General features: G+C 39.9%; 1 protein-coding gene across 1 annotated transcript; it reads right to left on the reverse strand.

The window, feature by feature from the left end:
- Positions 1-6,213: 6,213 nt before the first annotated feature.
- XKRX (XK related X-linked) lies at positions 6,214-13,497 on the reverse strand. The gene is made up of 2 exons (XM_019626777.1): positions 13,232-13,497; positions 6,214-7,849 (listed from the first exon to the last, which is right to left on the reverse strand). The coding sequence occupies exons 1-2, from the start codon at positions 13,485-13,487 to the stop codon at positions 7,104-7,106; spliced, it is 1,002 nt and encodes a 333-aa protein (XP_019482322.1). The 5' UTR covers positions 13,488-13,497; the 3' UTR covers positions 6,214-7,103.
- Positions 13,498-14,116: the final 619 nt, after the last annotated feature.

Below are 14,116 nucleotides of genomic sequence, written 5' to 3' on the forward strand. Positions count from 1 at the left end.
TCTCCGCATTTTGGCTGCCTCGTGTGTTTATTTCTATGTATTAGGTAGATTTACTACATCTTCCAGTCTTGGCAGAGTGGCCTTATGTAGTAGGTGTCCTGTGGGGCCCAGTGGCACAATCTCTGTTCACCTGAACTGGGTGCTCCAGGAATGTCCCTTGTGTTGTGTTTGCTCTCATGTTGTAGTTGGACCTTGATTACTTTTGGCATGTCAGTAGATGGGACTGACCCTCAGGCTGACTGGCTGTGGGGACGGGCTGTGACTATAGTAAATGAGTTGTTGTGTGGGGGCTGGCCCCACGGAGTGAGATTTGCTTTAGCAAGGCTCTGGTGCCTGCCATGCACACCCTTTGGGTGTGTCATTTGTGGCACTAATTGGGTGGTGCTCTGGTGTGGTCTGAAGCTGGTTACCAGGTGTGTTGGTCCTGGGCCTCTGTGGAGGGGCTCCAGTGCAAGCCAAGGTCAGCTGCTGCCTGTATTCAGCCCGGGGGCAGCTGGTCGGAGCTACAAAGTGATCTGCAGTTGGGTGCTGCCTGTGCTGGGCTTGGAGGTGCCTGGAAGTGGTTATGTTGTGAACTGAGGTCGGCTCCCACCAGTGCTGGGCTTCGGGCCACTTAGCAAGATATACAGGGCATGCTGAGGGCAGGCGCTGCTTATTTGGGGTTTGTGGACCTTTAAGATATTTTAGGAAAGTCCAAAGCACAGGCCCAGGCTGGCCACTTGTATGGATTAGCTTCTGTTACTGCGGTCTACTATTTCAATTCATCTTGCTATAGTCCCCTAATAAGTTGTTACTGTTGTTATTCTTTTATACAGTCAGTGTTTGTTTCCACATATATTTACTTCTTGAAGTAATATAGTTTTCTGATTATAAATATCATGTAAAGTTATACAAAATTCAAATATTGCAAACTACTTAACACAGGAAAAAATCTCCAATAATCTCCCTCACCTCCCCAACCAAAGAACTGTTGCAAAGAGTTTGAAACATTTTTCTCCAGCTCCCCCACCATCATATTGTTGTTTTTGCTTTGTTTTTACAAAAATGGGATCATTGTTAGAGTATGAGTCTCAAAATGTTTTTTTAAAATGTTCATACAAATAGTGAGCATGTGTCAAAGTTTAATTTTAACTCATGGAGGAAATCAGCAGGGTGGCAAAATTAACTCAAAAGAGGATATGAAAACTAGTATTTTCCAGTCAGTTAAAAAAAACAAGAAATGCTAAAATAATATTGCTAAGTTAAAGTCAAACTGATTAATATTGTATAGGGCAATAAGAACCAAAATTGTGATCTTCTTTAGGTGGACAAAAAATTTCATTTCATCTTATAAGTTTTACAGAATTGTAAAATGACTGGACCCTAATCAAGTGTGCTAAATTACAATTCTCTAGAATTAGAGAGTCAGATGCACTCAGATAGGCTTGTTAGAAAATACTCTGAGTGTGACATTAAAGCATTACGTAATCTTTTCCCTTAGTACTAGCTTCCTAGTGCTGCTATAATAAATTACCATAAACTAGGTGGCTTAAACATTTTTTTCTTACAGTTCTGGAGATCAGAAGTCCAAAAATCAGTTTCACTGAACTGAAATCAAGGCATCAACAGGGCCCTGCTCCTTCTGGAGGCTCTATAGGACAACATATTTCCTTGCTTTTTTATTTATTTATTTATTTATTTTTTATTGGGGAATTGGAGGGATGGGAACAGTGCTGGGGAATTGGGGGAAGGGGAACAGACAAGTTGCTGTCGTTTCGTTCTTCAGTCTAGTTGTGGAGGACGTTGCTTCACTGGCCCAAGTTGGCACCATCATTGCGCTCTTCCCGGGTGAGGCAGATCGGTCGCCGGCTTCTGGACGGCCGCTCACTGCGGCTGCTGGCTGCTCACGCTGGCTGCTGGCTACACACGGTAGCCCATGGCAACCCACTGCCACAGGGACTGCAGCCCACGCCGTCGTCGGCGACTCCCAGCAGCCCAGCTCCAGGTTGAACCGTTGTTCAGCATCTTAGCTGTAGAGGGCAGTGTCACTGGCCCTCATATGTGGGATCCGAACCGGGGCCCTCTGGCGTCCCAAGCGAGTTCTTAACCATCGCGCCACTCGGCCGGCCCTTTCCTTGCTTTTTACAGCTTCTAATACTGTATTCCCTGCTTATAGCCCCTTCCTCTATCTCTAAAGCCAACAGTGTAACATCTTCAAATAGCTCTGCCTCCATTTTTACATCACCTTCTCTCTTATAAGGACCTTAATGATTGTATCTAGCACAGCTGGATAATCCAGGGTAACTCCCCATTTCAAGGTCAATGGATTAGCAACCTCAGTTCCCCCCTTAACTCCCTCTTGCCATGTAACATAATATTGGGTTGTCGGAAACGTCATGAAGCGTTTAGGCAATAAAAAAACATAGAAAAAATACGTCATGACTTTTCCGACAACCCAATATATTCACAGGTTCTGAGAATTAGGATGTGGGAGATCTTTGGGAGGGGGCATTATTCTTCCTATCACAACCTTGTTGCAAATTTTGCATAATTTTTTATAACTTCATCCTGTACATTTTTTTCTCTAACTTGCTTTTTCCACCTGTCTTTTCACTCAGTACATGCTGTACATATCTGCCCGATTCTTCTTAATGGCCAAACAGTATTTCAATTATGAAATTACCAGAATTTAATCATTTCCCTATAGATAAAAATTTAAGTTGTCACCAATTTCTCACCATTACAAAGTGCTGTAAGGAACATTCCTATACATATCTCTTTAAATAATTGCGGCTATACTTCCATAGGAAAAATTCCTACTTTAAAATTCTGAGACAAAAACTATGTCCATTTAATTTTGACAAATACTGACAAATTGCCATCCAAAAATTTGTGCCAATACTTTACTGTCATACCAGTAATGCATGAGAGTGCCTGTTTATCGCCAACATCACTTACACTCCCTACTTGGGATTCACTTTTGAGTCTTTCAATATCTATAAAGCACTTTGAGATATCCACATAGGTTTTCCTGGCACAAAATAAGAATCTAATAATTGTTTGATGAATTGAAGGTTAGAACAATGTAAATACACGTGTACAACTCAGAAGCCTTGTCCTAACAACGATACAGTAGTAACAGCTACCGTAGGTAAATGTGCCTTGAATATTCTGCAGTGTTATTCAGGTATTTCCATACACAGAAATGTGTTCTTTTCACACTCAGTTATCATATCTCACTCAGGTTGGCCTTGTTACTTCCCAGTTTCACATGCTATGTGCTTTGTTGCTAAGGGTCATAACATAACTTTCACTGAGAACCTCAGAGACTCTAAGGTCTAAAGTGTGTGATTGATGGTGCCAGTCCTTCAGGAGGAAACACATAATATTATGGGTATATGCATCCCCTGAAGATATTAATACAACCCAATACAAAAGCTTCAGAGAATGAGGATTCCCACTTCTGGGTAGGTATTTTGGAGGGTCCAGAGTCAACTGGTTTTGTACTAAAGGACTTCTCAGCGACAGAGCCCCCTGGGTTTAGATGGGATGTCCTGATGAGTACCCTACCTTACAGCTGCCTACCCTGTTCCCACACTGGGAAGTAGCAGTCAACTCTAATGCTGAGGACCTTGATTTTGTGAGGTGCAGCCTTGAGGGTGCTAGCTGAAAGAGCACTGAAGGTAGACCTAGGCTCTCAGGACTGTGACAGCTTGGGGAAAGGGCATTATTCTCCATCATCCACATTCTGTGGCCTGCTCTAAGAACTAGGAGTCAGCTTCTCAGGGAGAGTAAGGGCAGTGTTGGCAAAAGTATAAGAGAATGAGCTTTAGCACTGCCCTCCTCTGGTTGGTTGTTCCTGGGGAAGGAATTCAGACAAACCTGAATGGAAATTGCTTGCTCCAGTTTTATTCCCATGACCAGGGTCTGGAAGATGTATGTTTAAGAACACACAGGATGCAAAATCTTGAAACTAGAAATAGGTCCTTCTAGCGTTCTCCCTCACCCCATTCCCACTCCCAGTACCAACCTACAAGTACATGTGAACACACACTTAGTTTTCACCCCAGGCTTTTAAGGATTTGACTCTTCTCTCTCAAGAGTGAATTTAGTGGTGCTCCTTAATAAGGAGTGTTTGTGAGAAAGAATGTTTTATATGAACCCAGATATAGCCCAGAAAATATTCCTGAAATCACTAACATACTAAAATTTCACAAAGGACCTAAGAGGCTTGTATCATGATTAAGAGTGTAAGCTCTGGAGCCTGAGCGCCGAATACTGAAACCTGGCTCTGACACTAGCTGTGACCTTGTGCAGGTCACCTCCCTTTTCTATGCATTAGAATTGTCATCTGCAAAACGGTGGATAATAACATTACCTACCTCATAAAGGTTGTTCTGAGGACTGAATAAAATAATGCATATAAAGCACCATGCCAGACATATAGTAAGTGCTCATTAACATTAACTACTATTTGATTCTCTTACTGTACCTTGTGGTTCTATGTCCATAGTCTTTAAAGCATTTGTGTGCAAATAGTATTAACAATTAGTTTATTTAGTACATTTCCTTACCATGTTCATTTGCCCATGGTAAATGAACTTAGCCTACCAAATTTCCAATAATATGAGAAAATCTGTTGTTACAATGGCCTATCTCCTTTCCCCCAACTTCGTGGTTCTGCCTTCCTCTTCTAAGACCAATTTGCTGGCCCCATCTCTGTCTCCTCTCCCACTCAGTCAGACTTGCCCGGACACAAGTACGCTGTGATGCTTTAAAATGTCAGAGGGTAAAACGAGAGTAGTCAATTAAAGAAGTGTTTGCAGATGGAAGAGGACACTTCCCCTGCCCCCACCACCACAGTCAACAATTCCATCTTCTCCTGTATATCTAGAAGACTGCTGTGGAACAGAAAAGCCACCACATATAGGAGGTTCTGAGGGTTCTCTTTTATATATATCTAGTGATACATTTGCATAATGTATCACTAGGATCTCTTCTCCTTGGGTAAGGGCAGCAGGTTTTTCAGGTCTGAAGCTGCTCCACACCTCTTGCTCTAACCTTCCTGCATTCCTGGGATATTAAGCCACTGAGGCTGTGGAGGATACATGAGGGAAATATGCCTGGTACAATACCAAGACATGCTTTTCTGCACTACGTAGCTCCACTTTAGCTCTAATTGGCCTGCCTGGCTTAGTGTGTTTCTCTTTATGTTTCATAGCACCCACACCTTAAGTAGATGATTCACATGGCTTTTATGGACCAAATTATAGTTCTACACTGCTTCTGCTTTTAATGGAGGGCATATTAACCAGTGGGGAGAAATTCTTGCGTGAATTTCAAAGAGGCAGTATTCTTCTGGAAGTCTAATAGATTATTTCTTTCAAATTCACCTTGAATAACATAGTCAGAAGACAGCAGTGTGAGCTTCTTATGAAAACCTAAGTTTCTTCATCATGAAAGATGGAATGAGAAAGTTGGGTTTGAAAAGGAAATCTCCACTGCTCCAAAGCAAGTCACTTCAGTCTCCCCCCCAATTAAGTAGTATCCAATCCTTTTAGCCCCAAACAGTGGTTGCAGACGAGAAAACCACACTCGATCTGCCAGGAAATAGGATAATTCTGGCTAACAACCATGCTACTTAGGAGAGGGAGCTCCTGCAACATGTCCTAACACTGGATAAGAGGAGGTGAAATGGCTAACGATAAAGTCTTAGCACAATCCCAAGAGTAAAATTGGATGGGGATGAGAAGTCTTACATTGGACTGATCACAATTTCTCGCAACAATTGTGGCACTGGTACACGCTACTAGTAAGTAAGTTCTCCCTTTCCTGATCTGTGAGGGGCAAGCATTAGTTAGGTAAATGCTGGGATTCTCAGTTCCAATAGTAACCTCAATTCCTTGGTTACCTTAGAGGCATTCAGCTGATATTCCCATCAAAAGCCCAACTAATATGAGATGTACACATCAAAAGACATGAAAAAGGGGGACCTGCATTCATTCAGTGGGAATGTGGGGATGATAAGCATATGGTCCCAGTTAGAAAATATAATTCTGTGTCAGAAGCAAGTATGAGTTCATATGACGTGGTTTACCTCTTCTGCCTTCACTCCACATTGGAGTGTCAGGCGTCACCCCAAGCCCAAATGACATGAAGATGATGTCCCAGTTATTATTACCTTCTATCTCCCTTAAAAAAAACCAAATCAACCAAATACTCAGGACAGGAGAAGACATAATGAAATGTTCATTTCTTCCACACATTAGAAACATTTTTAATTACAGTTCAGCTTCTCTGAGGTCCATATCAAGTAGCAAAACGTCAACAGCACAGAAAAGTTGGGTTGGAGGGAGTCCCTGATAAGGAGGCACGAAATGAGAGATTTTCCTCAGCCACTCCACTGGACAAGCTGGAGGCTCTTGCAGGTCCCTGAGAAGAAGAGTCATTCTGGCAAATGCCCAGAAGGAATCCTACCCTGCACTCCCTCCACAGAGCGTGCCTACGAAGGGCCACTGAAAAGAGAGGTCTTTCATGAATGATCACTAGTAAAATCCTAATGGAGAGCTAACTCATTTAGGGAGCAGATATTTTAATAGTAAGGGTATTCTTTTTAACCAGTTTCTCATTGGAATTAAAAGACCCCAGCCACGCTTGTAGTTATATGTTCCATATTAGTCAGACTATATTCTGGGGGGTACTCATAACTAGTAAGCCGTCACATCCTCTGATCAGTCAGGATATATTATGGTGGGATTCTGGGCCTTCTGCTCAGCCTGGGGAAATTTCAGTAATGCCTCAAGCAAATGAGCAGAGCTAGAAGGTCACAGAGAGATTAAGGTGCATTATCCTGTAGGGCAGCCAGACAGCTGACATGGGTGGGAGGAGTGCAACTGTTACCTCTGACCCTTCTAGGTATATGGTGGCTACCATGTTGCCCAAACATAGCAGTCAATCTTAAGGAAATAAAACCCATTTGGGAGCTGCTCTTTCTTCTGATAGGCTTCCCAGAAAACTCAAGAAAATGTCCTGGTAGTGACACACCCATAAGCCTCATCCTCTCCTTCAATTTCACAGTTGTTCTTGGCTACTCCCAGCCCATCCCCAAATACCCAGAATAAGAATCAGACAATGCTTTGCCTTGCTTCAGTATCAAAGGCTGGCTCCAAGTCCTCAACCCTGCCCCGAGGGTGCTGGTGGCAGCAGACACAGTGGAGGTAGTCCGCTATATTGTGAGTGAAGAGTGAGCGCAATGGATGCAAGTACTGGAAGAAAAGGAGCATGAAGCCAATGGAAATCAGGTAAGCAATGATGAGCTGCAAGGCAATCAAGGAATGGCAGTAATTCAGTAACACTTTCACTCCAAAGAACTTAAAAACCAAGATCATGATCACATTCTCTACCAATCTCACACTATAGTGCAGGCCCATATGTCCCCAGTTCTGACCTTTTTCCACAAGGTCCCTGTCGGCCAATTTCAATTGCAAAGCTGACCAGCAAGAGAAGTTGATGCCAGCATAGAGGATGGTAACGGAAATCAGCACTACCAGGGTGCCTACCCGGCTGAAATTTTTCTCAATGTTACTGGGCATCTGGGCACCACTCCTCCAGAATTTAACCCAAGGCTCAAAGAGAATGATCAGGAAGTTGAGCAGTAAGAAGGGCACAGCCTTCAACTTCAAGGTTGCTGAGAAGAGCACCAGAATCAGGAGGCGGGACGTGATCTCTAGCGTCCTCCAGATGGTGATGCAAAGGACTTCCAGCAGCCCCAGGCGGATCTTGTACTCATCATACTTGATCTGGATAGCCAACATATTGCAGAGTGTAGCCCCATACGTGACAGAGATCAGGGAAAAGGCCATTAGCACAGCTGTAAAAAGAAAGAAAAATAAAAACAAGAAACAAAAATAGTCCATCAGTCAATGTTGGTGAACCTTGTATTCTGACCCAGAGGTCCAGAGAGATGCTATGTAAACAAACAGCATGCACACATACACACACACACAAATGGAAAGGAATAAACTAAAAATATTTTTCATTATAGGGATTATGTCTATTTTTAAAATCTTTTTTCTATGTTTCTCGATTTTCTAAGTTTCCCATGATGAACACACACTGTAATTTTTCAATAATCATGAACATACACAATGGACTTTTTAAAAAGAGTGGGTCTCAAAACTAACATTGAGAGGTCACAAACACAAGAAGAGGACGTATAAAGCGATAGGACAGCATCTACCTGATGAAACAAGCTTCTGAGCAAACAATGAAAGACACAGAAAGAACTCTTATTTGAAAAAATACAGTCTTAGGAGGCTCACAGAGAATGCCTTTGATTATAGAAGTCCCTTCCTTGATGCAAATATTCTTCAAGTTACTAATCTTGTTTGTGTATACTTCTAGAATGTGTCAAAATGTACACTGGAAATTCCATGAGGGCAGAAGGGGCCATGTCCATTTTGTTTACTGCTGTATCTTGAGTCTAACACACTGCCTGGAATACAGTAAGTGCTCAATAAGTGTTTTTGAAATTAATGAAGAATTCTGAGGTTAGAGAAGCAGCATAAGATACCCACTATTAGAAGTCCTTGGTTCAGCTGTGTGGAAGCTTGTGAAAGTCATTGAATATCTGTGTACCTCAGTTTCCCCAATTCACTGAGATACTCTAGAATTGCTTGTATTAATCATCAGCAATGGCAATTTATCACCCCAATGCTTTGGTATGCTTTAGGAATTGCCAAACTTCCAGCAGAGTGGTTTAAAAATATGAAAACTCCGTTTCCTAACCCATGACATCCATACCACTATGTATTAGAATAGGGGCCCTGAAGGGTCAGGATGCTCCCTAACCTGCTATGCTAAGTCTCAACTACATGGCCCTTTCCTTTTCTTCCTTTGTATCAAAGGATACCAATCACTAAGAAAAATCTAGTGCTCTCAAGAAGAGAGCTGAGAGTACTGAGGGGTACTCATCCAAAAAGAACCGCTGGAGCTTTCTGTTCCCATAAAAACACTGCATCCAGAGAACTAGAGATGTGCAGATATCAATTTAATCTGCAAGAAAGGTGAAGGTCTTCCTATGGAAACCCAAAAGGAAGCACAGGTTTATTTACTTGATCTTTTTCAGCTCTAAGAGTGCTGGAATCTCAAAGACTGGAATGGGAGATTCTCCTAAATTGTCTGCTCTTAGCTGTATATTTATTTATTTTATTTTTCCAGTTTTATTGAGATATAATTGACATATAATATTGCAATAGTTTAAGGTATGCAACATAATGATTTGCTATATATAGCCTTAGTTTTATAAACCACTCTCAGTCTTATCCTCAAGAGTTGATGCTCCTTGTGGAGTTGGGAACATCAGAGCTTATGTATCCAAGTGTGGTAATGCTTTCCCTTAAATTAGAACTCATTCACTGATAGGAGAGCAATAAAAGGTGGAAAAGCCTGATGCTTCCAATAAGTACAAAAACACCTTCCCTCTGTCTCTCTACAAATAGACGCATGCCATAAGAGATCATAATGCTGCTAGTGAATTCTCTCATCTGTACTGATCCAGGTGGCCTCCAAGAGAAAAAGGGATTAGAAAAGGGGTAGCAAGGAGAAGCTAGAAGGAAAACTAAACCAAAAAGTTGTTACAAAACCTTAAAAGAGATGGTATTGTCAGGAAGTTTTTAATAGGAGAAATCACCGAAGAATTGAAAACAAGGCCTTGAAGAAAGCGTCCATGGCTTCCCCCCTTTGCATAGTATTGTAATATAGTTAGAAATGCAGGCTCTAAAGGCAGATATCCTGGATTCCAAACTAGTCTCTGCCACTTATTACTTATGGAACCTTGGGAAATTTGCTTAGCTTTTTAGTGCTTCTGCTTCCTCATGTGTAAAATGCAGATAATAACAATAATTATTCCATAGGGTTGTTGTGAAGATTAAATGAAATAATTACATGTAAAGGCTTAGAAAAATGCCTGGAACATAGTCAATGCTATCTGCTAGCTCCAACAACAACATCATCATCATCATCATCATCATCATCATCATCACCACACTGTATTTTCAAAAGTGTAGTAGGTGCATTTAATTTACTTAGACACTACCCTGACAGTTTGGAAACTGGGTGATTTTGAAACTGATGGAACACCTAGAAATAAGCCTTACAAAAACGTGCAAGTCCTTTATCACAAATAGTTTTCTTGCTATATGTCTTGCACACATATGACATAGATTGTGGTGAGGTTTCATGGAAGTATACTTATCTCCAAATTCATCAAGTTGTATACATTAAATAGGGAGAGGTTTCTGTTTGCCATATACACCTCGATAAAGTGTTTCAAAAATATTTAATGAAATGGAGAGATGTATTATCTTCTAATATGAAATTCATTGATCCTATAAAGATGTAAATTCCCTCCAAAATAGCTTAAATAATTTCATGTGATCTCAATCACAGTCTCAATGAAATGCTATTTCTGTTGTTGTTGTTGTTATTGTTTGCTTTGTTTAGATTTTTGGTGGGGGGATTGACAAATTGTGGAAATTCATCTACTTGAAGATCAGGCTAAACTGCTCTATCAGATATGAGTTGTGAAAGGCCTTTTTTTTAAAAAAAGGCATAAGATCTAATATCAATAAATCATTTCAATACATACAAATGTAGTACTTCAGAATGCCAGAAGATACAAGTATATTGTGTATCTACACAACATGTGCTACACATGTGTTCTGTTCATGCAACATGTACGACATGTATATGCACATTTAAAATGGGTATATACACAAACACAAAACATTATACAAATGTGTACATACATATTTATCCACAGCAGAGAAAGGGTTAATAGCCAGAATAAGTAAAATTAATTACTTATTCTATAAATTAATAAAAAGATAAACTCACTAAAAAAATTGACTAATATATATATATATAAATAAGCAACTTAAAGAACACAATGACCAAACATGAAAAGATGCTCAGTTTGCTTCATAATAAAGCAAATTATTTAAAAAATCAGTTATTTTATAATTATACAACTAAATGTTATTTAGTTTAAAACATAAAGAAACAGGCATATTCATAGTTGTTGGTGAGAATACAAGTTGATACAACCTTTAGGGAGGGTTATTTGGCAGAACTGATAAAATTTTAGACATGCATATTCTTTCATCCAGCAATTCTACTACTCAGAATTTATCCTACAAAATCTCATTCTAGTACACAGATGTCCACTGAAGCATAGTTTGTAATTAGAAAAAACTTTTTGTGTGGAAAATTAGACACAAACTTTAATCCTATGAATAGAAGGTTAGGGAAATAAGAAAGAACCAATTCATATAAGGGAAATCTATATTATATAGTTATCATTATTATATATGTATGTATAAATAAATGTTGAAGAAAAACATATCGGTATACTTTCGAGAAAGACGTGTTGCTGAACAGAATGCTTAATACAGTCCTTTTTTTGGCAAAAATATATATACATATATGTTCTATGTATGTTTATATTTATGTAGTAAAAAGAAGTCTGGAAGGATATATACTAAATGACTAACAGAGATTACCTTTGAGGAGTGAGATTACATTTCCTATTATATATATAGTTTTGAATCTCTACCATAATCTTATTTGATTTTTATAATTAAAAAAATATGGAGCAAAAATAATAAAATGTGATCATGATAAAAATTTTGAACATACACAGAAAGGTATAAAGTAAAAAGGAAAAGTTGGATGACTCATTTCCACTCCCCAGAGGTAAATTGTCTCCTGCATATCTTTCCATAAATTTTCTGTGCATATACAATTATGTGTAGGTCCACTGGTTTGTTCATGCATTACCTTTGTAATGTATACATATTTTAATTAGATGATTTGATGATCCTCAAAATTCTCAGGAGGGAAAGCATCATCATTTCCAGAGATTTTTGTCTTCACACGATTGTCTATTCTAGGTTTGTGAAAAGCTTTAAGACCTTGAAGTTCTAATGAACTTCATGAACAATTCTTAGTGCAGAAAAGTAGAAAAGAGGGCAAATTTCCTTTTCACATTTGAGACATGGGTGTTTGCCAAGCAGGGTAAGTACCTAATAATAAGCTGTACCCACAGCTGTACCTGCTCCAGCCCAAGCAGAAGAAGCTAATCTCAGACTGTTAAAACTCATTCATAGTATTTTATCTCAACTTTGAAAACAGTGACTCACATTTCATCCTTTGCTAGGATTCTTACTCATCTCAGGATCCCTCTTTTACAAGTTGGAAATTAAGATGCCTATTTAATCAGCACTGCACCTTCACAGAGGTCACTCACATCAAACATCTCATTTATTTACTTATTTTACAAAAGCTCCTAAAAGAATTTAAGTTTTACGGATTTTGTTAGGATTGGGAGCAAGTCATGATTCCTATTCACTGTCTTCCATAAAAACAAGAAAAATAAAACAAAACCAAAAGAAAAAAAAAGTGAGAAATTAAGACAGTGAACTCTTTGGTAACTTCCTCCACAGATCACAGAGAAGATCAGAACTGGGACCAGTCGTGACTCTCAGACTCTCATCAGTATTCGTCCCACACCCATTCTCTTTCTCCCCAGTGGGAGATGTGATTAATATCACTGGTTCCCAAATGTAGCTCACCAAAATCAATCGGCTACATTCAAACACATTTCTTGCCTCCCCACACTCAGATTGATTCAGGTCTGAGCAGAAAAATGTGATTTTACAGAGCAGATTTCACCCAGTAATATGTTTTCTCATGATCAGTAATATTTGGGAACCTCTTAAAGATACTCATCCCTAAACCAAACAAACAAAGCAAAACAAATCTCTCAGAATAGTGTAAACAATCTGGGTTAGGGAATATGTCCTACTGACTGCTGGTATTACTAGCTTCTTCTGGGCCCAGAGAGAGTTTATCTGTGGCATCTTTACCCCAGTTTAAGAAATCTGGCAGGCCTGAGGTTTCTGGATCCCCAAGTTCTTTGACTATCTACCAGTGTTGTCCATTAGAATTTTCTGCAATTGATGAAAATGTTCTGTAATACCTGTGCTGTTCAATAAGTGACCACTAGCCACACATAGCTATTGAACACTTGAAATGTAGCTAGTATGACTGGGGAAGTAAATTTTTAATTTCATTTTTCTTTTTAAATTAAATAGCCACATGAAGCTGCTAGCCAGTGTACTGGACAACTCAGGTCTAGAAATATACAACCCTTGATTGAAATGGAGCCCTCCCCAATCCTGACCCCACTCACCTCTACCCTGGGGGACCTCTGCAGAGATCAGGGTCACATAGAGCTGATAGGTCAGCTGGGGCACTGAGCCCAAGAAGGCTTGGATCTGTGACATACGTTTGTAGGCATTGCGGTGCATAGCCAAGGTCCGGATGGAGTGGCCCACCTCCCATTCTATCAGCACCTCCTCGCCATTTATTAGCATCTTCTTTCGGGTGAGGCTGACATAGGGCTCCTCCTGCCCTTCTTTCTTCCACAGTGTGAGGTACTTAATCATGGCCTCCAAACATCTGCAGAAGTAAAGCATCATGGGATCTTAACTAAAGCTGTCCTGTGAAGGGAGGTTGTAGTGAGGGGGGAAAATAATTCAGGTGCTACTTTTTGCCATTCCTTCCCTCCCGTTCTACTCATTTTTCATAAGTCAAAGAGTTGGTCATGACTTCTACAAGTTACTTGAGTCTAAATCTTTTCTTTTTCCCCTTGTTGGTCACGGGCCAACCTAAGAACACCATTTCAGAAGTTTTTTGAGGACTTAAGGAATTGCTTTGTCTTCTTAAGAATAGGCCTGTGGTAGAAAAGTGCATTGAACACAAAGATATAAAATAAATAATATGTTGAGAGGGAATAATGAAGGTTCCAAAAGGCCCTGGATTTCATAACACCTCAAATTTCTGAGGTAAAAAAATTCCTAAGTCAAAGCACTCGGCTCCATAATCAGAGCTCCTGAGTTCTGCTTTTTCAAGAAAACAGTCCACAGCTATGACTGTCTCAGCCAAAAAGCCTTGGAGGGAAAAATACCTCTCACATACAAGGAAAAGGCATTTAGCAAGAAAGGTACTTAAAAGACTTGACAATTCAGAATCGAATGTACTATGTACCTAGAAGACTTCAAAATATCTTTCTAAA

The sequence above is a fragment of the Hipposideros armiger genome, unplaced genomic scaffold (genome assembly GCF_001890085.2).
Source record: "Hipposideros armiger isolate ML-2016 unplaced genomic scaffold, ASM189008v1 scaffold_689, whole genome shotgun sequence".
Lineage (NCBI taxonomy): Eukaryota > Metazoa > Chordata > Mammalia > Chiroptera > Hipposideridae > Hipposideros > Hipposideros armiger.